This window comes from Cinclus cinclus, chromosome 9 (genome assembly GCF_963662255.1).
Source record: "Cinclus cinclus chromosome 9, bCinCin1.1, whole genome shotgun sequence".
NCBI classification, from domain to species: Eukaryota; Metazoa; Chordata; class Aves; order Passeriformes; family Cinclidae; genus Cinclus; species Cinclus cinclus.
This window is the reverse complement of record NC_085054.1, coordinates 7,362,848-7,389,024: the sequence shown is the minus strand read 5'-3', so window position 1 is coordinate 7,389,024 and position 26,177 is coordinate 7,362,848. Positions and strand designations below refer to the sequence as shown.

At 40.1% G+C, this 26,177-nt stretch overlaps 1 protein-coding gene across 2 annotated transcripts in view; it reads left to right on the top strand.

Annotated features, from left to right (window-relative positions):
- Nucleotides 1-7,064: 7,064 nt before the first annotated feature.
- Nucleotides 7,065-26,177, top strand: part of MTX2 (metaxin 2) — a 31,803-nt gene continuing 12,690 nt past the window's right edge. The window contains exons 1-4 of one of the 2 annotated variants that reach the window (XM_062498149.1): nucleotides 12,657-12,962; nucleotides 13,847-13,942; nucleotides 19,993-20,040; nucleotides 21,012-21,058. Coding sequence is in view for 1 of the 2 variants with exons in the window: in XM_062498148.1 (XP_062354132.1) it covers nucleotides 7,107-7,146; nucleotides 19,993-20,040; nucleotides 21,012-21,058 (135 nt within the window). In the remaining variant the exon portion in view is untranslated. Of the gene's footprint in view, nucleotides 7,147-12,656; nucleotides 12,963-13,846; nucleotides 13,943-19,992; nucleotides 20,041-21,011; nucleotides 21,059-26,177 lie in introns of those variants that run through there. The other variant, XM_062498148.1, reaches the window with a different exon arrangement.

The window sequence follows — 26,177 nt, the reverse complement described above, 5'->3', positions numbered from 1 at the left end:
AGAGTTATACAAGAAAATGGCTCTCACATATCTGGTGTAGGAATAATTTTGAAAGAAAAAATACACCTAAACAAGAATAAAAACATTACGTTCTGTCTGCAGGTTGTCAGTGTCATTAATCTGTGATGCTGTTGTGTCCATCACCAGTGATCTAAGGCCTGCAACAGAGCTCACCCAGAGCAGTTGGCCGTGCTTTCAAGAATTGGAAGAACATGGCTTTAGCCTGTTTTACTGAAGAAAAAAAATCCTAAATTTGAATTTCATTTGTATTTAATAAAAAGATGATGGTATGATGGCATATAGATGTTGTTGGCATCAGTCACATACAGACAGGGACACCCAGATCTCTGGTCACTGCCAGCCTGTAATCTGTGTCCTGAAGTCTTCATCAGCTGCAGCCTGAGCCTCGCCAGTGGCCACATGATGTACAAGAAGTGTCACCAGTTGCTCACATTTGCTGGATTTGTCAGTCAGGGCGTGCTCTGCACTGATCTCTTTGAATCCAACTCTGCTGATATTTCAGGCAGACTGGCCATCTGACTCATCACTGTAAGTCTTCCACACCAGTATTCATTTAACTAAACACATTTAGTTGCAAACATCTCACTAAGAAGGTTTCAAATCCAGCAACATTACTTTTGCCAGCCTCCAGGGAATCGAGAGGAAGTGAGGGATTTGGAACATCATGCATACACATGGCTGTTAGCTGGACTAGGCTGGAATTCAGATGGATTAAATTGAAATTTAGCTAGCACACTTAAGTAAACTGAATATGGCTCATGCGGCTCAAAATATTTCTCAACCAGGCATTGCTTTTCCATGTCCCAATGTTCAAAAAGATTAAAAGTGTATCTTATTTGCAAAATGTTCTGCAATCATTGCTGCACAACTTTTTATTTCTACTTGCTCTGTCTCTACAAAGGCCAAAGAAAACACCTGGTGCTTTTCTCACATCCTTCTCCTGGTGCCAGGAAAAGGATCAGTCTGATCTGCCACATCTCCTCACAAATCTCAGGAGGTACCCAGCCTCACCAAGTCATACCTACAACCAAAAATACCATATGTTTTTAATGTATATACATTCAAGTTATTTCAGTCAGCATACTTTTTTTTTTTTTTTTCCTTACCACAGTAGTACCCTGGGGAGAAACTATGTCAAGTATGAACTTTTACAGCTGTAATGAAGATATGGCAAAGTTTTACTTGTTCCTTTTATGGAAAAAGACAATGATTTTAGATGGAATAGATTAAACTTCTGAAGTTTCTGCTATGTTGTATCTACTGAATCAGTTCTCAGCCTCCCTTGAAAATATAGAATAGCACTTTGAGGATCAGGCTGTGTGTCTAAGCTGGAGGTGTTGGAAAAAAAAACAAACGCTACAGAAAACTTCATATTTATGAGATACATGGGGGCAATGATACAGAAAATAAAGTCACTTACATGCAAGCTTTTTAAAAGAGGAGGTTTCCCATCTAGAGGTAAAAATTTTATAAAAGATGATTCAGCTCTGCAGCCTTTAGCTATAAAAATGGAAAAGTCAATATAAACAATGGGTTGCTTCTACGAGGACTAAGTAATCAGGCAGAAGCAGACACAACTCTTTTGCTGAAGTGAAATGAACAGCATGAAAAGCCAAGACCTAAGATCCATCCTGGCTCAGCAGAGATGGCATCCATGCAACATCAACAAGGCTCATGTCCCTGCTCCTGCATGTTGGTCTCTCTGAAGCACTCCCCAGGGATGTGGAGGTTGAATGGGATGGCTTGGATCTGATGATTTCCCTACCAAGCTTTCTTCTCAGGTGTTCTAAGAGCTCTGCACATATGACTGATGAGAGGGTTACAGTGTATTGCAGATAAATAATTCATTACAGAAGCCTCTTCCCTCCATGCAGGGTAGGCAGTTTTGATCATTTCTACAAGAAGAAGGAGAAAGTGCTTTCTTTATATGCTGGCCTCCAGAAAAGGATTTAGACCCTCTCAGGAGCTTGGATGAATTAATAAACCTCCTCAGTATTTACCATACTTGTCCAGAAACTGAATGCAATTGCAGCTCCTTAATTTTCCAGATAACATCTGTAGACTTTGAGAAGACTTGCCTAACCAGTGCCTACAGTCATACTGTGAATAATTATTCTTACTTTCATTAACAAGATGGATCTGGATTTTGCTACAGTATGAGCTACAGAAATATCAGGATGAACCTTTACAGACATTGCTACTGCAAGCTGGAGTCGTGATTGCTGCTTTGACATTTGTGCCATTTTGACAATGCAGTCCAGATTCATGCTTAAAAAAAAAAAAAAGACTTGATGGTGTCTGGTCACCTAGGAATTAAAAAAAAGACAGACAAGTATTGAAGCAGCCTGTTAACAAAGGTTGGGTCCAAGGAAACCAAAGGCAGAGCTTGGCAGGAAGAGTAGAGGAAGACAGTGTGGACTACGCAGTAGCACAGGCAGGGAAGCCAGGACAAAGATGTTGTCTCTCTTCTGGAAGCTCCTGCTTGCAAGTCCCTCTGATCTGAGATTTTGTTTAAAAGCCAAATCCTGATCCCATAAAACATAAGATGTGTGAAACCTACTGCTCTAAATCCACCACTTACACGGATAAATAAGCTCCATGGGCATCTGAGACAGTGTCATGGTCCTGGGCCCCAGCTGGGACATCCTCCCCTCCATTCAAAGCTCAGTCCAAGCCATTGCCCTCTTTGCCTGCCCATGGTTCCTCCTTATTTGGATTCTGACCTATAAGCAGATGTCCCTGTCCCCGTGGAGGTGCCTGATGCCCTGGGCTGAGGGCATTAGGATGGGCTGTAGAGGCTGTGCCCTGCCCACCTTCAGAGCTCTTCTGGGAAAGCTCAGTTAAAGCTGGGAAGATCAAGGTCTGACTACAAGATCTTAGCTGTTTCAGAGCACAGAGCAAGCTTCCTCAACAGCTGCTGGGAATGACAGGGATACGCAAGAGCCTGGGGGCTGGTAACACCTTCAGTGAATAAAATAGTGAAGTTTGGGTCTTTGCACAGCTGCTTTGATGTCCGCTCAGTGCAGCTGCAGGGATGACAGATGTGTTAAAAGTAGGCCTGGCAACCCTGAAAATCTCACCCTGCTGAATAAAAGAATGCAGAAAAGGAGGCGAGAAAAGAAGAAATTATTAATCTAATGGCTTTCATACAGTTTGTGATTCCCTGTTTGCTTTCAGAAATACTAGTCTTGTATCTCTTAAAACTCTAATAAACCCTTTCTTTCTAGATTGCTGGAAAATGCATCAGCATTATTTCATTTGTCAATTAAGTGTGCAGCATCTTCCTTAAGTGTGAGGTTAATACGTTAATACTCTGACTATTGCATTTTTATAGACATATGTTCCTAGAAATCATAACTTACCTTGTTTACATAACAATTAGACTCTTTTGAGCCTACCTGATTATGAAAATAATACTGTCAGCAGCATGCAATTCATTTTATTAGTATGAAAATCTATTGTGAGATACACCTGAACTTTCATTAACCAACCTTTATTTCTTACTCCATTAGGGACACTACCACAAAACATACACACCAACTTCCCAAGGAAGTGCATTGGAGTTACAGAGGTGAGTTTGGCCTCAATTTTGAATTTAGGTTCAATATAAAATGGTATCTCCTTAGTAAACTTACAGGACTGTAACTGAAAAATTTGCAGCTTGGCTCATGCTTGAATAGTTTTGGCACCATTCCTCACGCTGAACACATGAAATGACTGATAGGCAAACATTTGCCTTAAAAGTATACCAAATGCCCTATTAGATCCGTTTGATCATGCTAGTCCAGATTCATCAGTTTCTGTTGGTCTGTGTACTTTGCCAGGCTGTTTAGTGTACAGAGAACCTCTGGCATGAAGTCATGCTAAAAACACCCTCCTGCTGCTGCCTGGCACTGCATGTGCTGGCAGGGAAGGACTTACTCAAGTCTTCCTTCATTGTAGAGATTTCCAGCAGCCATAATAGCTCTTTAAAGACACTGACAGGCAGCATAATGCTGAGCAGCCCCCAGGATGCTCTAAGTTACACCAGAGGGACAGCCTGGCTGTGGGCCAGGCAAGGAGAAGGCATTTCAGTGCTGTTTTATTTTCCTCATGTCTCTCTGCTGCTTGGCCTTTTCTCAAAACTCCAGCTGTACCAAACAAGCAGTCTTCAGACACTTCACCCATACACAAAATTTCTGCACAGTTCTCTTTGACAGAACCATTGCTAATTGAATCTATGACTGTCAGCACTCCTCCTGTGTCTTGGAAAGGCCTGACTTGTTAGAGACCTGCTCTGTGGAAATGCAGAGCAGTGTTTTGGGTAGACGTCCCCAGTTGTGCACTGAGAAAGTGTTCTGATGAGGTCTGTTGAGCAGCATGTGGCCCAAGCTTCTTGTCTTGGGATAAAGAAAAGTTATACTGCAACACAGATCAACTCTGCAGTGTCATCTACCGCCTCAACAGTTCTCTGAAGAGGAATATTTGCTATCAGTGTTGGGCTGATACAATACTCTTGTATCCACCTTAAACTGGACTTAGCCGATAATGTGCTTCATGAACTTGAGAACTGCACGTGACACCCAGCAGTGTTCTCAGTTTTGGAGAAACTAATTTAAATGCCCTCATTTTCTGGTGATTTGTTTAATCTTATCTACTGTCATCCATATAGCTAGCTAGACTGTAATTTGAATGGCAAACAATAATGTTATAAAGCAAACAGCTTGAAAAAACGCACAAGTCCAGAAGTCCTTTGTTGTCATCTCACAATTCCTTTTGTAAACTATTCCTAACAACTCTATCTGCAAAGGACTCATGCTGCAGATAAAGGTATGCACTACTGTTAGCCATACATTTTGTAAAATATTAACAAGAGAACAAGAGCTGCTAAAAATTGTCTAAATAATATTAAGGGAATCGATAAGAACAGTTGTTTTTTCCTGGGCAGAATATTAATCCAATTCAAGTTCCATTCTATTTAAAATGTAATGTATGTATATGTGTCCTAGTCCTGTTTCACTCATGTTTAACCCTAGCAATTAATACCTTACAGGGTAGAGGCAGCCCAGTGGAGAGATGGGCTATGTGGAAACTGAACTCCATCCTTTTGGTGTGTCCATGTAATCACCCCTCATTAAGGGCTGACGTTCTGAAATGCAAAGCCCAAGGGACAGTGCAATTCTGCTTTTCATTTCCCTTGAAAACCCATCTGAAAGTGCATCCTTCTCTGAGCTGAAATCAGAGGGACCAGTGCCTTGAGATCTGCTGTGAAGCCTCTAAAATCTGTGGAACCTAGGGAGCTTTCAATGGCATGGAGCAAGAATTACCACAAATAAGTTTGTTAATGGGGAGGCCATCTGAAGAAAGAATTCACGAGCAGATTGTGCAGGAAGCCAGGCTCACAAGAATGATGCATTTCCTTGAGAATGATGCATTTCCTTGAAAAGCTGGAGGAGAGAGGTATACTGAGTAAAGTTGAAGGTGGGGATGCAGTCACTTTCATTGCCCCCATCTATTGTCCCTGGAGATCTCCCTGGAGGATTTCCTACAAGATACTCTGCTAAAACAGTCCTTTCAGTGGGAGCAGGGAGGAGGACAGGGAATGCAGAAACAAAACTCCTGCCCCAATCTCCTGTCCCAGAGAGAGAAGCCTGGGCATTTGTGTTCTGCCACTTGTTGGAGGCATGGCCTGAGCACCACTCAGTTTTCCTCCTGTTTTGGCTAATTGTTTGGAGTTGGCAGCAGATTTCTGTTGATATTTATTTGTTCATACTTGCTAGATTACTTCCTGATTTTCGTTCCCTGATTTAGTTTGCATCATCCACCTCCATTTCTGCAGATGACTTCTGTGTATCAAACTGAGCTCTACAACGAGACATTTTTTTTTAATTGGCTGCTAATATAGGGATTTGGCCTAGCTTATCCCTAGTTCAAGCTTGGCCTTTTGCCCCATGGCTTGTGTTTTTAGCCTTCTAAGTACTGCTGCTGATGAAAGGACTCAAATATCCCAAACCAGCTTAATTTAGAGTCTTGCAATCTCTTAATGCAAAGCCACTCAGCTTCTCAAGACTGCTCAGAGTTTCTGTAATTGCAATGCTATTCAACTTACATCCGTAATTAGAAATGAAGCTTCTATCAGCATTTAAAAAGAACCATCTCTCTTCCACATCACTACTTTTAAGTCCTCAGTCCATAGTTTCAATGTATCTACTGGCTCTTCTGCTTTTGCTACTGCGCTAATAGCATGCTTCCACTATCATGCGAAGAATATATTCAACATATTCATGTGCAGAATGATTCAATAGTGTCATCAGAGGAGTTTCACATACTTTACAAACATTAACACATTTATATCCCATGTCTTCTGTACATAAAACACTTAAGATTTTACAAGACTGAAGTGTTTTGCTATCTGTCCTTCACAGCAGAGTAAGTCATTCATACTTGATAAAATATTTTAATTCCCATTAAAGTGTGGCTGAAGAAATGAGAATCAACAGGGACTGAAAGATAATGGAACAAGTAATTCACACATCCTTTATCTTTTCTGCCATCAACACACTGGGTATGTAATTTTACAGCATTTTCCAACACTTAAGTAAGTCTTTATATTATAGAATTAAGATCAAGAAAATTACGGTTGCTTGAAGGCAAGGTGTACATTCCAAAAAGCAGAGTTTGTCTTCTGGAATTAAGACTCCCAGCTTGGGACGAAGAAAAGGCAGCTGCTCCCTTTAGTTCTAACCGACTGTCCCCGAGACCCTTCGGGAAGCGTTCCGCAGTCCCGCTCCCTTGGGTCTCTCTGTCCAAGCTAAAGGCGCGGAGCCTGAGCGGGCAGTGCCCCGCCGGGGCTTCCCGGGGGTTCTGCCCTCAGGCTGGGATAGCGCAGGGGAGCGCAGTCGCTGCCAGGCCGGGTCGCTCGGCAGTTCCCGGGGGCGCACGGCGGCCCGGCTCCGCGCCCCCGGCCGGCAGGCCCGAGCGCAGCGCCCCGCGGGCGGGGGAGCCGCGGGCCCGGCCCCGCCCCGGCCCCGGATGCAGTCGCTGCCCCGCCGGCGGCGCGGCGCCCAGTTCCTGTGCGTGCCCTCGGCCCGCCCGCCCTCCGCGACATGTCGCTGGTGGCCGAGGCCTTCGTGACTCAGCTGGCCGGTGAGGGGCGGGGGGCGGGCGGGACGCCGGGGCCGTGCCGGGCGCTGCGCTCGGGCCTGCCGGCCGAGGGCGGCGGCGGCGGCGCCGAGCTCCCGAGGCCTCGGTCCCCGGGGTGACCCCTCGGGATGGGGCTGCGGTAGGATGAGGGGGGCGGCGGTGCCGCACGGAGCCCGGCCCCGGGGGACGGGGTCGGGTCACTCCGCACGGCTGGCTCCTCGGCGGGCGCGACCGCCAGGCCGCCTCCTCCGCGGGCTGCGTTACTCCGGCTGTGCCGGGGCGTATCGTTCCTTTCATTTAAAAGCTTCTTCTTTGAAACGACTTAATTTTCTTCGGTGGTGCGAAAAACCGCGTCATGTTTATCACAGCGGCAGCTGGCGCCGAGCCCCGCTGCGTGGGAGAGCTCGGGGCGGCGGCGTGCCCCGCCCGTGGGCCGCGGTGCGTGCGGTGTGCCCTGTGCCCCCGCGGGCCGGCTCGGACGGCTGCTCAGAGGGAGCACCTCTGCTCGCTGCCGGTGCTCCTGCGAGCCGCTGGACGTGACCTTGAGATGAGACAGAAGCGTGCGTCACTGTGGAGTCATTTAGCAAAAAATGATAGTAATACGCTCTTAAGGAAAAAAACCCAAAACGTGAACCTTAGATAATGCCTGGCTAGGAAGTTCAAAACACGGTTAGCGTGTTGCATGCTCAAAATGAGTGCCTTGGTCAGTTTCTCCTTTCTTCTTATTCCCTGTTCTTGACTTTTTGTTGCGATGCAAACTCCTGGACAATAAATGCTGCAAGGGAACGGCACGTTGATTAATACTGACCTGTGGAGGAGGATGCTGGAGTTTTGTCTCAGGAGCTGGGTCTTCTGCCACTTTGGTAGAGGCCTCAACACAAGAATCTGAGTTGGAGTCTCTATTACGAAGGTACCCTGACTTGTAGGTCATGTGAAGGTGGTGGGTCTTCAGTCTGGGTCTGCAGAGGTACCCATAGACAAGCTTGAAAGTTGTGCTGCCTCTTGAGTTGGCAGTGGCTAATACATAGGTGTTAGCACAGGCCACGCTTAGGTTCTGAGGGCCAGCCCCATGATCCTTGGGATGAGAATATGGTGCTATTTACTTGCCTTTATGATCTCTTTAGTGTATTTGATATTGTGAAATACAAGGATAACGCCATACATGAGTAGAATGTCCTCTCTGCTCTGTAACCTTTATGAATATTCTAGAGTAACAGCTTGCTAATACTTATCTTTTTCTGGAATTACAAATGCAAACTCAAGACTGGTACTGTATGTAGGCATCTCATTGCTCTCTTATTCAAAAAGCTGTTGTTTCACAGTTTCAAAAGCAGTTATCTGCCTTAAAAATTAAAGATACCTTTGCCAGTGGGTCATGACCTTTGTAGCTTGTTTGTATTAAGTACCAGGTCCAGACTGAAAATAAGTAATGGAAAAATTGCTCAATTTGTTCATATGAAAGTGTTTTCAAATTAAAAGAAGGTTAACCAGGATCTTGGCCACTGCCACCACAGATCTGGATTTCCTGAGATGTTAACACACACGTAAGGAGTACTTCATTCTGGTACTAAGAAGATACAAATATTCCCCAAATCTAGGAATATTTGTGGTGTATCTACAAGGAAGAATTCTGCTTAACAATGAGAGTTGTTCTAATAGCATCTTATCCCATATCTGTGATTGTAAATGATTGAGAATTTTTTCCATGTTCCTAAAAATGAAATGTTACTGGCTTTTCATTGGAGGTCCTGTTCATGATGATGTACCTTTGTCATAGCAGTTGCAACAAGCTGCTGCTGCTCTTAACATGTAACAGCTATAATGCATGGGTCCTTACATACAAGTGTTTAAGACAATCAGCTCAGCATAATTAGTTTTTTAGAAATGTTTTTAAAAGCTGAGGAGAGGGTTTTAGTACGGAAGAGGGTCCTAACTTTCTTCTACACAAAAGCTTTTTGTGTATGTATTTCAATATTTTTTTTTAAAGTACTGCCTGTCTTCACCTTGCCTCTGCCTTGTGCATTCACTTTCACCATCTCAGCACAATCAAACACAGAAAACGCCATCTGAATATAAGAAAAACTTTTTTCAGTGTGAGGATGATTGAACATTGGAGCAGATTGCTCAGTGAAATTGTGGAGTCTCCATCCCTGGAGGAGAGTGGAGATGGGCAACCTGCTGCAGCTTACCCTGGACATCCCAGAAGTGCCTTCCAGCCTCAGTGGTTCTGTGCTCATCACTTCTCAGACTACTTGCAGTGCTGCAGTAATTCAGCATCCTCTCTGAGCATGCTGGGCACAGCCTGCTGCTCTAAGGCATTAATGATTAAATACGAAGTGATGACTGAATCACCTGCATGGAGTGTAATGCTTGCATTAGTAGCATTCAGCCATTTACTCATTCAGAAATATAAAGAGGTTGATATTACGTCTCAATTAATAAACAAATATTTCCACAGCTTCATGAATTGCCAGCATTCATGAAAAAGAAGCATCACGGTTTAAATCATCCATTTCTAAACTGTAGAAAATACTAATTGAATAATATGGTAGAGAATTTATTTAGAGTAACTCAGCATCAATCACATATTAGCAGGATAGGAAATGAATGTTTATACTGTAAGAAGAATTAGAGTGCCAGCTTTCAAGTGGTCTACAACATTAATCTTTCTAACTCTGGTAGTTTTGAGAAGCTGACTGCTCAAATAATCTCTAAATGATTGCTGAAAATACATTTAATTGATCACTGAATTACTCAATAGGCTTTATTTTTTTTTTTTTCTCCAAAATACATTAGTTTTAGGTCAGTGATCACAAGAGAGAAAATAGTAATTGTTGTTTGTCCTTTGATCTCTGGAAAACGACTGCTGTTTATTGCAGTTATGTCCAAGGGTCTTAGGCTGGTTTTAATACTGAGGGAAATGAATGCAGTGTGAAAAGCAGGTGCCCTTGTGCCTTCAGGTATTTTATGTTCATAGTGAGGCTGCCTCCAGTGTGGCATGCCAGAGTACAAATAAATCTTTGATGTGCATGTTTTATGTATTGAGACAAGCTTCAATCTGGCTGAGAACAAATTCATAGGGGACAAAACCTGACCACCTAAATTGTTCCCACACATAAAGACACGATATTTAAACTGAGTATGATTTTGTGCATCAAAATGCGCATAGGTAAATGTTAGCACTTCCTCCATGTGTAAGGTGGAAACAATAGTTATTCTTTCTTAAAACAGGTTGTTGGCTACAGAGATTGTTTAAGCCCACTGCAGAGGTTCTTGTAGTGAAAAATTTGAGTTTATTTGAAAATACCGAATTTGTCAGGCTACATGATTTTACCTTACAGTGTTTTCTACATGTGTGCTTTTCATTTGGTAATCAAGCTGAAAGGAATCCCCTTGAACTCCTGTTCAGTTTCAATAAGCAAGTTTCTTATGTTGCTCCAGCCGATTTATGCTCAGACATGTTCCATGACTTGATTTGGACCAATCCTTTGAGTGGATCGCTTATCCAATCTGTTTTTTTAGGTTGGAGAAAACATTACTTTCACAATTATTGTAGTATAGTACATATTTCATTTTGAAATATTGCTATTTCTTGTTTTTAATCAGCAGCATAATTACAGTTTGTAATAGGGCATGCTTCTATAATCGTTTCTGTCTCCATTAAGACTAAGCAGTCTTTCTCTAATCAGCATTTTATTGTTACATGTTTTTTGCTAAAGTGTTGTCTTCTCATTCCAGAAATGAGATTGCTGTAGAAATAATGATAACAAAATTAGTAAACCAAATGGAGCACCTATTTTGATACTGTCCAGTTTGAATTTCAAGTAAACTTCTATTGGCTGATGAAGCCATGAGAAGTGGTTTGGATGAGAGTGCTGTTTAGGAGCCTCGGCTCAAGAGGTCATAGAAGAAAATAGCAAATAATTACAATGACTTTGGAGAGGAACTAGATTTTTCTTCTCTTTCTCGCTCCTTTATTTCTCTCTGGTCCTTGGATGCTGTGGTTGTCTGACTGTCCTCAGGCATTAACCTGGTCTGTTCCTGTGGGTTTGGACCAGGTGAATCACTTTCTTTCAAAACATGAATAAATGAAAGAGCGTGGTTGCTGTTCTTTGCTCTAGTTGAACAGGCATCACATGTTGTACACTGCTGGGCATTTTCAGCTGTCTCTTTTGAAAGTGGGTGAGAAACTGCAGCTGCATGCAAGCCATGGTGAGGACAGAGAGAAAGTACACACCAAGCTCTTAAATTTTTATTATTATTACCTTTAAATTCTGGTCTTTAGTTATTAAGATGTCATAGATATCACATGGACATGGATATTTTAGTACAAACTGGAAGAAGTTATATGTAGTAATAAAACCCAAAAAATGCTCAGGAAGAATTTGAAACATCCAAGGAAAAAAATTCCAGTGATGCTGCAAAGAATGCAGGAAAAGTCTCACTGGGGAGAATGGGAACTCAGCTAAAAAAATTGGTTTGTGCATACTGAATTAGAAAGTAAAAATGCTGAGAGATGGGAATTTTTAACAGTTCTGCCTTCTAGCTGTGGTGTAATGACAGTGAAACCAATGTAATGTTTGCATTCCTAGCAAGAACTTTCAAAGCTCAGCTGCGTCTGTGTTTCTTTTTGCATTTGAATGCCATGTTGGAGAAATGGAAGCATTGGAGCGTTCTCACTGAAATCCTTGGAAAAGAAATGAAGGAGACTGTGAGGGTGTGATTAAGAGAACAGGTTAAATGTTTTCAGGTTTTGAAGCAGGGAGTCTGCAGTGTTTCCCAGAGGTGAGGGAGAGCGTGAGAGGTGCTGTGGCAAATGCCACGGTCTGGTTTTAAAGGCTCGGAGCCCTAAAGCAGCATCTTCCCCCTTGCTAGCAGCAACACTTGGCTGGCTGCACCAGGGCCAGCTGTCTGCATTTCTGCCCTGCAGAGCTCTCCTGCCTGCAGGTCTCAGCTCATCTTGCACCTTTGCAAGACTGGTGCTGCTGTGCTTAGGGCTGTGGGCAGGATAGGGAATGAGACGGTGGAGGGGAGCCTTAATGAAAGGCCAGAGGGGCCAGGGCTGGGTGAGCCAGAATTGTGTGTGGGAAGCAGCTTTTGGAGCAGCTATGGGATACTGAGGTCCTGTCTCGTGGGACAGATGTGTAAAATCTCTGTTGTGGACCAGAGCAGGGGTGCTGTGGATGAGAAAGCAGGGAACTCCTTGGAGCAGTCTACAGAAGTGGTGGTCAGACTGCCTGCCAAGCATCTTTAGGGGAAGAAGAGTTCAGACTACTGCAGAAAAGAGGGGTCCCAAAAAAGGGGAGCTTTCAGAGGACTGTTTTAAAAATGTCCGTATCTACAAATGTAGATGTTATGGCTAAGGAATGTCTCAGTCCAGTAAGGCATTAATAAGTATCATACCTCCACTGCCCTGTTCTTCACAGCTCCTGTGCTTGAAGTTTGACTTCTTGGATCAGGGCCAAAGAGGAGCAAGGGAGTTAAGTAGCACAAAGGGAAGGGATTGATTTAGAGATCTGTAAAAATCTAATTTTAAGAATTACAGAGCTTCTTTGAGGTGGAGCATTTATGCTGAATATCAGAAATAAGTAAAATAACTCCAGCTTGTCAGGACTTTATAAATAAATCTTTTGAGATCGTTTAGCTGGCATGCTCTGATTTTTCTGAAGACATCCAGATGTTGATTTAGGAACAACTTTTATTTATGGATTTGATTTTGTTGAGATTTTTTTGGCTTCGTCTCCTGACAGGATCTCCCTCCTGTGGCCTGCCCTAGCAGCAGGAGTGCTGAGCACCCTAGAGGATTGAATCATAGACATGTACGTACACTCTTGAAAGTCAACTCAAAGACAGTAATAGAATTGGACTAATGTTTAAATACATGCAATTAATAGCTTTCTTGGAGGATGAAGAAGCAGATAATGTCATGTTAAATGGCTGCTGCAGTAATGTCGCATTCTGACTCTCACAGTGGTACAGCTACAGGAAGCTCAAGTTTGAGAATTGCTGCTGAGATTGAGTCTTTACATTGACTGTCTGCTCAATCAATAATTACTGAACAGTCATGTTTTATCTGAATTGTAATATCTCTATAAAGGAGGCCAGGGACAGATTTAAGCAAATGATGTAATTATTTGATACATGATTTAATGCACAGTGTTTAACTTGTGTGAAAGTTAGTTTTCATTTGACAAGGCACTTTGAAACGTGTTTTGGTTCTTTGTCAGCAGAGCCAGGGAGTTGCTGATGCTTTCATTTTTTTCTTGGCCCTTGTTAGTTTACAGGATCAGGCAATTACATGAAATTGATGTGTACTCAGTGTGGGTGGGTTGAGCTGGTGTGTCTCAAGGAAGCTAATCACAACTTTCTCCTGCTTCCTTTATTGATCACTCTTAATATATGAGATGGAGACATTTAACTACTTTGGTTCCAAAGTGGCTGCAGCTTCACTGTATTAGTCAAAATTTACACCTCCACTTTTTTCCTGATTACTAGAAACGTATCAGTTCCTGGCATTTTTTATAAACAATGTATTGCTACTTGAAAATGCAGATTTGTGTTAAAAGAGTATAAACTGCTTCTTTTTTGGTACATTTTAACATCAAGTGTTCTATAATCCTCCTTCCTTCTGCAGTTCAGGGAATAGCTTTCCATGTGTGTTTTTTTTTTTTTTTTTTTTTTTTTTTTTGGTTACTTCATTTAGGACATAGTGGTCCCTTCCAACTCGGAATATTCCACGACTCTTGGATATTGAGCAGCAGGTCCCCACCATAGCAGGAGTTTTTGGAAACCAAAAAGGGTAACTTTTCCTGCTAATTGTTGTGATGTTTGCTTCGTGAAGTTTAGAGGCTTGTAAGCAATACTGTTAGATATTGATGTTGCCCAGGTGTAAAACTGAATTTCTTTTTAGTGTTTACTCTTGTGAAAAAGCAGTCTTGAGAATCCTCATTATATTTTAATCAAATCTGTACCTAGGGAGAGGCTAAAGGAAACTATGTGAAAATAATGTGTAAGTTAATCTCTCCAGCTGTAATGTTGCAATACAGTGATTCAGATAAATGCCAAGTATTTTTGTTTACTTGTTTTTAATAGGGAATATCTTGCCTCTTGGCTCTTGTAGCAGGCCTTCAATGCCATGTGAACCAAACTGGTAGATAGAGATTTTTTACCTTTCCTCCTTTTTTAATGTAAGTTTAATATCAAAGTGTTTAAGAAAAATGTATCAGAAAGGAAAGTGATCCATGCAAATGTGGTTATTTTAGAGAAGGAGTAATCTTCATTTTTATATGATCTGTAACACCTTCATAACATTTCATGAAATTTCTGTGTCAGAGAGGGTCAAATATTCTGAGGCCAGGTTGTAGCCTTGCCTACACAGCAGCACACAGTGAACTGTATGGAAGAGATTGTTAGTCAGCTGAGTACTTCATTTACAGAAAAAGAAGGTATCATAGAATAAATTGGTGGCAAACAGAGAATATGGTAAATTTTAGTGTAGAGGAGATTTGGGGCAGAAATTATCTTGATTTACTGTTTATTAGCCTTGATTCCTATTAGGCATAAACTACTTTTATAACAGAAAAACATTTCTATCTGCATTGCCTACCAAAAATACTCTTGTCCCAACAGAATTCTGTGGTATTGCAGAGAGCTGGGAACAGCCTAATTTCAAGATGAGTGTTTTCCGAAAAAACTTTTAACTTGTTGATGACTTTGTTTCTCATTCAGGAGGGTACATCTTGATGCCTGGATGTAGAGGACTCTGGCTTTTGTCTGTGGCTGGTATTCAAGAATGCCACAGTTTGCCAGCAAGCTGAATTAGTGGCAGACTACAGGGCAAATAACACTGCCTACCTACTGCTGAAATAGGCTGTTCATACTAGACCACTGAAGTGACTAAATTGTTGTTTAGCATATTCCACAATTTAACATGCAAAGTATTTTGTCTTCTCATTTTCACAGTCAGAGTCTTATTTTTTTAAGTGAGAGGATTAAAGGCATAACTGTAAACCATTTATTTCATTACGTCTTTCATCATCATGGTGCTTCCTGGGGAAGGTGGATAAAAATATTAGTTTCATCCTGGCAGCACTGACACAGGATGAAGAGTTTCCCAGTAATTCAGAGTGTAGAAGTTGAAACCAAGTTTTGTGCACTCATCAATATATTCTGAACAGTCCAGACAAGTAATTGGTGGGGCTGAGGCACTGTAGAGCATCTTAATGATGTGGTGCTTCCTCTTCAACAAACTTCACTGGGGGAATGTTAGTGCAGCCTCTCATTCTTTGAATTAAAATTCACCAGTGTGCAAGTGTAGTATGTCCTGAGAGCTTTAATTGGAGCAGAGATGTGTAGGCTTCAGGTGAGCTGCTGATCCCCTGCTGATGGTGGGGTTCAGTGCTTTTATATGCATTCTTTTCTCTTACTGTCCCAAAAGTATTTGGGTAGATAAAGTCTTATTATTGAAATGTCAGTCTGAAACATCTGGAAACACTGAAATCAAATTGCTATTTGAATGTCTCCCTCTGGTCTTGATGTTGCTCAAGTAAAACATTTCACACAATGTGAAAATCTGAAAAGTGCACTTAATGCAATGCGCCTTTAGTGGCAAAGAATTTGATGTTACTGTCATGACTCATTCTGTACTTTGGAAGTTTTTTTTTTTAAAGAGCAAAAATTTTGTTTTTTCAGAGTATTTCTGTGATATGACAGGTGAGGAGTTAGGAATCTGTTTCAACAGTTACAAACTTGAGTACTTAAAACTCCACTGGGAACATGTAACACACCAGTTCACAGAATTTTCTTCTAATTTGACAACTAAGAACCCTGTTATCACTTTGAAATCTTTAGCATTTTCTATGCTAAACTGTTAATAAGTAAAACACTTAGACTAACAAATAGATTGAGCTTAGTGAAATTTTCATGCATTTTTAATCATCCACAAAACCAAAGAAGATTTGGTGTTGGTTTGCTTGCTTTTTGACTTCCCCACTTGTTGGCATGCTGTGTCTGCTGAATTCTCAGCAACCAGGGTAACAAGGCTTATGTACTGATGTTTTCTGTTTCCATGTCCTTTTAATTCTCATTTCCCTGTCACTTTTGAGCTCAAGCCTTTTTCAGACATTGTTAATGAAGGGGGGGAACGATCCCACTGATTGTTTCCCATAGGCTGTTTCCTATAACTGGCATTATTGTTTTAAATCAACAAGCAGTGTGGTAGAGGAGAAGTAGGGAAAGACAATAGTATGAGATTTGATTGTCCTGAACAGCAGACAATCCACATGAAAGACTAAGTATTTGAATTTGTTAATCATGGGAAAAGTTTTGGTAGGGTGGGAAAACAATTTTTACTCAAGACTGCAAGCCTGAGAGACAGACCTATTGAAAACCACACAATAGTAATTCCTCTGATTATAGAGGCAGAAGGAAGAACAAAATAGTTCCTTAATCCTAAGAAATGTAGAGAAGCTATTCCTGTAAGGCATGCTTCCAGGCAGTTATTTCATCCTGTGAGCGACTAATGATAAAAATGGCTGTTGCGTAGGATCTAACACATAAATGTGATTCTGTGTTGAAAGCTTCTGAAGCTGAATTGACATCATATTTGTTAATTTTCTCTTTATATACCGAGTGCCACAGTAGCCGTGGTTAGCAGGGAAATGAACATCTACAGACCAGAAGATTATAGTTGCCGAAGGATAAACTGGATTTGACTTCATTAGTGCACAAATGATAAGTTTGTGAGGAGTTATTATAGCATTAATCAACTTGATGGATTGGAAATATGACAGAACTGAAGCAGCGTGTAATATTAGTGCCTATTATTCTACAAATTATGTCTTCACCTACATTCATAAGGCAAGAGTCACTGCCGCACATTAAAGATGTTGCACACTTTCTCCTCTTGTGGAGGCATGTGACAGCCCTTCAGTGATTCCTCCTCCCCTCTTCCCCAGTAGGGCTCTGCTCTCTCTTAGCTGCATGTTTGCACCTTGGAACTAATTGAAGGCAGCATGGGACAGCATTAGAGCTCATGCATGAATTTAGCTTGTACCTTATGAACCTGGACCTCTTATGTAACAGTGTGTATTTAAACTTCTTGCTTCATCAGAAGTAAATGTTTCGTATGCTAGATGTCATGGAAGAGGGAGAATGAGTAGAAGTTTAAGATATGAGACAGTGAATGATTATTTCATTATTTATTTCCAGAGCATTGCACAGGTATTTGTACCTCTGGTATTGCCAAACATGATCTGCATGCGATTCTGAATGCTTACTGCAGAATTTGTTTATTTTCTAGGATATGGGTAATAACATGTGAATCTTAATATGCAACTGATAGTTTTAAAATTCAGTCTGTATAGAAATAGTGAAATCAGTTACCTTTGATCTGCTTTGCATACAAAGAACTGAAGACTTTTGGTTCAAGGCTTGTGAGGATGTGTCTACCTCATCCAAACATGGTCAGAATTGTGATCTCTCTCTGGAGACGGCTGGGTGCTAAGTGCAGGGTGTATTATTCATTCTTTTAAAACCACTGATATTTGGAGTTTAAGGTGTACTCATAATAAAGGCTGAGATTTTAATTTGGCTCTTTGTCCTTTTTTCATTTGCTCTTCATAAACATATGTTAGTACACAACTAAAGTGTGAATGAGTGAATGCAAAGGCTTTAAGCTATCCTTATCCTTCCCTCAAGCTGGGTGTCTGCTCTTGTGTACTGGGACTGTGGGATAAAGACTTTGTATCATCAATAATAAAATTAGGGTCAGCAGATAGGGTTCCTGAAAATATGTATGTGATTAGTAGATTGTGGAAGTAAGATTTAAGCTGAAAAGGGAAAAATGATACAAACAATCTTCTACTCATATTTTAGTTTATAGGGTGGATATGGCATGCCTTAGCAGCAGTGTGGTTTTGGATTCTGTGTGCCAGGAAGCTGGTGTGAGTGTGTGTGTTATATCTCTGTATTGCCATGGCTGCATATAGCTTACTGCCAAAATCAGACTGGAATTAGATTCTGAATTTCTTGTAATGTACCTAGCTCTTTTGTTGGAGGAGGAGAAGTTTGCTTGATTTTTGTGGTCCAGAAATATTTCAGCCATATGCTTGTGTGAAAAATGTGACTTCCAGTTTAGGTTGGAATCCAGGAATTAGTTATAAATCTGACATTTCAGTCAGAAGAGGATCAGGCAAACAGTTTCAATAGGAGTGGGCCCATACAATTGAAGCTCTCTGTACCCTTTGGGCTTGTGAAAAGGATGTTTTAATTTTTGGCTGGAGCATTGACAAGATCATTGTAACTTTGTAAGTTAGTTACTTCTGTAAGTATCTCAGAGTCCAGAACTGATAAGTTTCCTAAAATATAGTAAAAACATTCTTAATTTCCTCATTCCATTTGCTCCTGCAAGACTTCTGTGGACTTGAAGAAATGTATATTAGATACATTATTTTAAATGCTTAAGGTTGTAGTACTGCAGTACTTTTATTTAAAGATGTAAATGTACTTCCACCTCAAGAATTTTTACTCCAGGGCAAAACTTTAATGGCGGGGTGTAAAACCAATAGCTGCTACAATAAAACATAAAACATTTTTTCATGACACTTAAATGTGATTAGTTGCTTTCTCATGCCCATACTAGTATCACTCTGATAGGCTCTATGCCTTAATGTTAGAGACAGTGACCTTCACAAAACTATATACAGTGTTTTAAGCTTTACATTCTGTGTGACTTCCATAAAAATTAATACTTCATGAGTATCCAAAAGAAATGATAGTTAGAAAATTGTGCATTTTTTTAGTTTGAGTTCCAAAGGCAAAGATGCAAAGCCTTACTTAAGCCAGTGACATATTTATGCTTGATCCCCACATAGCTATTTATAGACATTATTGCTGTGAAAAATAATTTACATGATTAGAGCATAAATTTTATTTACAAATGGCTATTTTGGGTAGAATGCAAGGTTTGAACTTAAAAACAGATTTTTCATCAGACATTAACAAGGAATGTAATGGATACAGAAAATGTGATGAACTGTTACCTTAATGCTACTGTTAACAGTAAATTGGTACTGATTATTATTTTTTCCTTCCTTTACATTCAAATGGTGTATGATTGATTACGGGCAATGGTTCTCAATTGGAGGATGTGACTGTCTTTTATTTCCTTGCCTCATTTTTTAAACACCTGCTCAACTGTTTTGAGCTGATGATTCAGTTTCTTGAATGCGTATTGACATTCCCATTTTAGGGTTGAACAGTACATAACTTAAAGCAATAGGCAGCTCTGGTCATCCTGGAGGGCAGAGTTCTGACATGCCTGGGCTCTCAGCTCTGTGGGTATTACACAGGACTGTGAGGACACAACTTTAAAAGGCAGAAAGCTTTTCCGTTTCCCCAAAGCATTCTTCACACTTCAGAAGCTTGTGCCTCTCTCCTCTGTGTCTTGTTCTCTTCTCTCCAGAATTTTTCGTTTTGTACCTTAATAAATAGTTGCTCTTGGGAGTGGCCAGAATTAGGATGGGAGTGTGCACAAGGATATCTTTATGGTGAAAGGAAAAGAGCTGCCTCAGTTGCTTCAGTATTAGAAGGCCATTCTGTAACATAGCTTGAATTTTAGCTCTTCTTGCAGCATTACATTCTGGGACTTTCTTCTCTATGATGTCCCCATGTGAGCAGGAGAGAAGTACAGGAGGAGAGAGTGTCAGTGGGACATTTTTAGGGCAGGTTAAATATTGCATCAGCATCTTTGCAGTCTAAATTCTTGCTCTGGGTAACATTCGTGTTCAGTTAGCATTTGCAAGCACATTGGTATTCAGCTTGCTTAATTAATTTCTTTTCTTTCCACAGCCGCAGAGCCTTGGCCTGAAAATGCTGCATTGTATCAGCAACTGAAGGGTAGGTACACTGGCTTTGGCAATTAATAATTACTTTATTTTTAGAAAACACATTAAATATGCACTAAGATAATTAACTGCAAGAAGCACAGAAACTGTTAAAATAGTCCTTTGTGTTATTTGTTTGGTCAGAGGTTTTAGTTATGCTTGCATCTGCCAATATAAACCAGCTATTCATGGCCTATAAGGTCCTTGGTTTATTATTGACTCATTATATTGGCTGCTGTAGCCAGTGTAAAATGATGTGGTTGCAGGCACAGTTGGCAGATTTACTGCACCAATAGCTGAGGCAGCAGATTTTTGAAGTCTTGTGGTAAAGTGGGCTCTCAGTAAAAAGGAACTGTTAAAATGTATAGGCTAGGATGGTTCACTCTCCCTTTAGCAGCTCTTCATATATCATCAGATCACATTATGGCCCCCATTTGGGGCTCAGCAGCCTGCTACAGTTGTCAGAAGACTGCAAAGTAATGAAGACTAATAGGTAGCAGCTCTAGTCTTCTAAGCATGGAATTTTTATTGCAGTGAACTTGTCATCTTTCTTTTGTGTGACAGACCTAGACACAGTGTGCAATATTAGCTGCAAGCTGCTTTTATAGGTTTCTGAATACTTTTTAGCCAGAGGAGGTATGAAGATGCGGTTTTATTTAACTTTGATTAGAAGGGGAGTAATTGGCATAAAATTTAGGCATTGGTGGTTTTTTTCTTGTAGTGTTTTTTTATTGAACTTTGGTGATAATATAGGATAAGTTGCATTTGCAGCAGAAAAATTCCTGGTTTTTTTTTCCCCCTGTTTTTTGATATTCGTATTATAGATTTTCTAGCCCAGCTGCATAATAATTACATATGTGCTCTTTGTTTTATGTGCAAGAAATGCAACCCAGCATGGTTTACAGTTACAGGTCTGTACCTAAATGGGCACTGCTTTTTTGTAATTGTTTGGTTTATTTTTTCTTTTTTTTTTCCCTTCAACAGAGGAACAAATTTTGCTTTCTGATAATGCATCTTCCCTTGCTGTTCAGGTAAAATATCGTATTTTCTAAACTAACGATGTTAATGCAATTTTATTTTTTAATTATTATCTAGCTAACGTTACTATATTTAGTGAAAAGATGAATTTAACAGTTAATTCTGCCAAAACCAATGACTTACTTCCTGCCTTTGATTTGCTTTAGATTGTTATTGAAATGTCAGAGCCTAAAGGATTTGAGGATTTTGAAAGTCTTATGTAGAATGCTGGTCCTTGTATTCCTGTTTATGTTGGTCTATATACAGTATCTGCTTGCCTACCTGCTCTGGGAACTGTGCATGGTTCATACCTTTAGTCACTTGCACTGAATGTTTGTCTTGTGGCATCTTGCATGAGGTTTGCCAGTCATTTAATTCTCATAGCTAATACTGCCTCAAACTCAGGGCATATTTGCTTCATGCTGTGAGCATCACCTCTTTCTATGTCTCTGGTAGGTTTTTTCAGTTTCGTCATGTGTACAGACTGGAGCTTCAATGTGGTTTTTAGAAATAGTCCATATAATTGACAAACTTGCACCTCTAATTGACTTAATAGCACCTCTGTGGCTGTGAAGTCCATGTAATCTCCATTAACCTGTTAGGTTCAGTAACCCCAAATCTCAAGGGGACGTTTTCCCCATTAGTAGTGAAGGCCTGGCTGTCAAGAGTGGTGGGGAGCAGGATGTCTGTCAGGTTCTTGTCCTTCAAAGCAATTTTGTGGCTACTTTTCTTAGCAGGGAGTTGCACTATTCTCCTGCTTCTTGTCTTTTGTGTTGTTCTAGCTCAGAGAAGCTTCAGCAAGCACTCCTTGAGGGTTGTCCAAAGAGGTCACATGTCATTTACCAAAAATGGGACACTTGGAGATTGCAACTGATGTTACTGGTAAAAAGGTTAGGATCATTTGATCATGGGAGCTACTTCCAGGATCTCTTAACTTTTTTCTTTCCAGGCTGGCATTCTAGGAGGTAGATCTAAGAGTAAATTTGATCACAGCAAGAAGATAGCTTTGTCCTTTGCTGGAAAGAGGAATCATCTCTGATAGACCTAATAAATGGGGCAGTGTTTATTTGTTTGAGTAGTATGGTGCTTCACAATAATAATTTCTTCTATTGCTTATTGTTCTCAGTGTTCCTTTTTACATATCCAGCAACTGTATTTTTGGGGGTTTTCATGAATTTTCTTCCTGTCTAACAATACATGTATGTGTGGCATGTACACAACCCCCCCTCCAACTCACCAACAAAATAACACTAAAATTTCCTTTTCTAATGCATCATTTTTCTTTACTGTTTCTAGTACATTGTTATCCTACACATGTCACTTAGATGATAAATTAACTATAATATATTAAAAATCCTTGTTTTTCTTCAATATTCTCTAGCTGGACAGCTGATAGTAGCCATGACTATAAATATGGCTCTGGTAGATATCTGATCTTAAACTTTGTAGAATTATTCTGTATTGGAGAATTGTATCAATTTTTAAGAATCTGTGTAGCACGGCTTTGACATTGAAAGAATAACTGTTCTTGGTGTCTTTGATCCATTTTGAAATGACACTAGCATATGTAGTGATCAGAGAGGTTTAAATATAAATATTGATATTAATATTAATATTTTTATTTTGACAAGAGCCTGTTTGTCTGTTTATTGGTTAAGTGTGGTTTAGTTCTTTTATTTTTTAAGGGGGTGGTGGGTGTTGGGGGATGTATGTCTTTCTCAAAGGAAAATTTGGAAATGAGGGATAAGAGGAGAAATAGGAGCTGGTACTTGGGACTTTTTTTCTACTGCTGTCATTCTTTTTCTCCCTGTTACTGATTTGGGGCTCATTAATATCACCAGAGCAGATACATAGCTTGTTTGTGGTTGTTGAACTTCCATGTGGTGAAAACATCAGAAATTTGAGTCAAAAGAGCATGTGGAATCAGCCACCATCAAATCTTTAAGAAACATGGTTTAACAGCAAGGCTCTGAATGTGCTGCAGCCAGTTTTTCAGGTATTTTATAAAATCTCCTTGTAGTACCTCTTTGTAAAGCTGCTCTGAGGTCTCGGAGGGACATACTCGCTGATACCTACACATAAAATAATTCATACAATCCAGTGCCATAGTAAGTAATTAGAGTAAAACTTGACTGTTTTAAAGTTGCCAACCCTGCAACACAGATGGCATTTCATGTACATCTTGTTAACAGTGCTGATCAAGGAGACAGCAGAGCAAGCTCCTCTCACTGCAGATTAATTAATGAGCAGAGAGGGCTGCAGGTTGAACATAGAAAGTTGGTTGAGTCTTACGGTTTTAATAATTATTTGACTTACAACTTCTCATTGTGCAATAAAATCTGGACTCTTAATAGCCACGTGTCAGATGAGAGAAGGGATGACAGAGTCTTCTGGGAATTGCTGAGTAACTGTGCTGATGCCTTTATTCCTTAAAAACCAACCAAACACAAAAATCCTCCTCATCTTTTGGAACTTCTCTGTTGATTCTGGTAGGGTTGTTTATTTTTGTTTGTTTGTTTTTTAATTCCTCTTCTGCTCACTGTTTATTTTGGAAACAGACTAATTTAACAATTTCTTTTTCTAGTCTTTTACTGGGTTCGGATTCTTTGCATTTTCTGAAAATACAACATAACTTCAAGTAGCAAGTGCATTATCTCTGGTACATCTTGGTGTTTGCACTCCTTGTTTGTTAACTTGAAGTAGTGTATTGTATTGCCAAGTCCACTTGATCTTGGGCTGCAAAGCCTTGGTATTGAATGAAATTTTATTTTCAGTGCAAATTAATTAAAATCAAGGGAAAAGACTAATCAGTAATGATTATCCAGCTATTGAAAGGAGATTGTAACAGAATGAAGACTCTGTTCTTGTGAGACACTCAGCCCTCTTCCCATCAATGAAATTTAATGAAAACACACCTCCTGGATAACATGACTCATGGTTTAAACCGTTCTCCATGTATTTATTGTACAGTTGCCTTTATACAGCATTCCTGCTTATCAGGCTTATCACAGTACAAAAAAGCCACCAAAACCAATACACAAATATATCTCAATAACAAAGCAATGCCACAACTTTAAGGAGGGAAAAATGGAGTTTGATGTGAATTAAAACTGAATTACCATAGGAGAGCATATTTCAGTCTGAAGCAGAAGGCCTGTCCAGGCTCTGTCTCTTTATTGATGCCTGATGTGGGTAAAGCCATTTTGTTTAGTGCCTGGTTATAAGTAGTGTGGTCGAGTAGGAGGGAGGGGGTTAATACAGCTGCACTCTGCCAGGCCTCTTGCCTCAAATGGCAGCTCAAAGCATCTCTTGCACTGTTCCAACTTGTCAGGAAGAGGAATGTGGATGTTGAGACTGCCTCTTTTATTACAGGTTCTTCTGGAATCTTTATGCAGTTAGTCTCATAGCCTTGTTCAAAAGGCTGTCTAAAATGTTCAGAATTCTGGAAATTCTGACAGCTGTCCTGAGGTTAGAGAGCCTGCATCTCATTTTGTTAAGATATCTATTAATTGCTTGTGCAGTTGATGTCCTTGTAAGTGGTCTTAACATATTCCAGGGAAATGCTTTTAGAATTGTCTGTTCTTAGCCCTGAATGACAGTAGGAAGTTTGGGTAATTTAAAATTGTGTTACATAGACCAATTGCTTATTTACTTCAACAAGTAATCAAATAAATGTGTAAATCATACATGATTTAATTGCCCTTGACAGATTAGTGTTCTTTTTTTTTCTCTTATGTGTGTGTGTATGAATTGAGGTTTGGTTTTTCTCTAGACTAAACATTAGCAGAAATTTGAACTTGTTGCTGAGTCTTAAACAAAAGCTTGGTACTGAAATGAAAATCTGCCAATCCCTTTTTCTAAAAGAGAATAAAAGCTGGAATTCATGATGAGAAATGAAGTATCAACATAATCAATCTAGCAGCATTGTGTTGTTGCTGAAAACATGCTTAAATCCCAAGCTATACAGGTACTGTTTGTGAGTGAAACATCTTTCATATAGTTCTAAGATGAAATTACCTCTGAATGAATAGAATCTTCATTTATCTTCAAAATCTCTGTGCTACCAGTGAATCCACTCTTTCTACATTCTACAACAAGAATTACATTATACCATTAGAGAAGTGCCATGATGCAGTATAAAATAGATTGTTTTGGAGAATGAATGTGGCTTTGCTATCAATTACATTCACAGGTACAGAGGAATTTGTTATTTTGTTTAAAATAGTCACAAATATAATTAAGATCTTAATTTATGTTAAACTACACATGTGGCCATTACCATAACTGGATTAGGAATTTAATCTGTCACTCAAGCAATGATACTGAACAGTTTTCATTTATAACCTTAGACACACTATTTCAGTTACAGGGACTGCAGCTGTTTGATATGAAAACTGAATTATTCTGTAGATATGTTCATGGGTTTTAATTTTAAAATGTGTTCCTGCAATAAAGTAGAGAATAACTCTCCAGTTGTCAGCACGTACTGTCCATTGTATGCTCACGAAATAACATAAAAATGAAAACAGAAAATCACTCTTTCTTCCTAACAGTATGTTTTGTGAGTGCCTTTAGAAGTGCTGCTGAATAAGAGATGGCTTGGAATGGCTCGTTCTTTATTAAAAACTAATCATGAATATATCTTCTTCAAATGAAGCCTGGACTGTGCCATCTGAAAATAGTGTTCCTCATGTGGCGACGTAAATTGTGAACTATTTGAGTCTTGGCATAAGTAATTTCATTCTTGCCTCTGATCTCAGAAACTGCAATCTGGATATGATTTACTTCAAGTTGTAACTCATTTCTAATGAGTGTATGTGTTTGCTCATGTGTGTTTTTCTGGGAGGAAACTGTAGGGGAAGAGGAGAGCATTGTGATAGAGCTCTGGCAGGGTGATTTGCTGTCCAACACATGTCGTGTGTCCTTAGCTGGGCAGGGCAAAGAGGATGGCAGAGCAAGAGTAAAAATCACACCTAAACCAATTAACACTAGGAATAAATAAAAACCTCCCTCCTCCCTTCTCCTATGCCTTCCCATTGTATTTCATGCACAGTCACTTTCCATACTTCCCATCAGAGGACGAGACAATGGCACACCTTTCTTGCATAGTTCTGGGGGTGGCAGCAGTGGAGA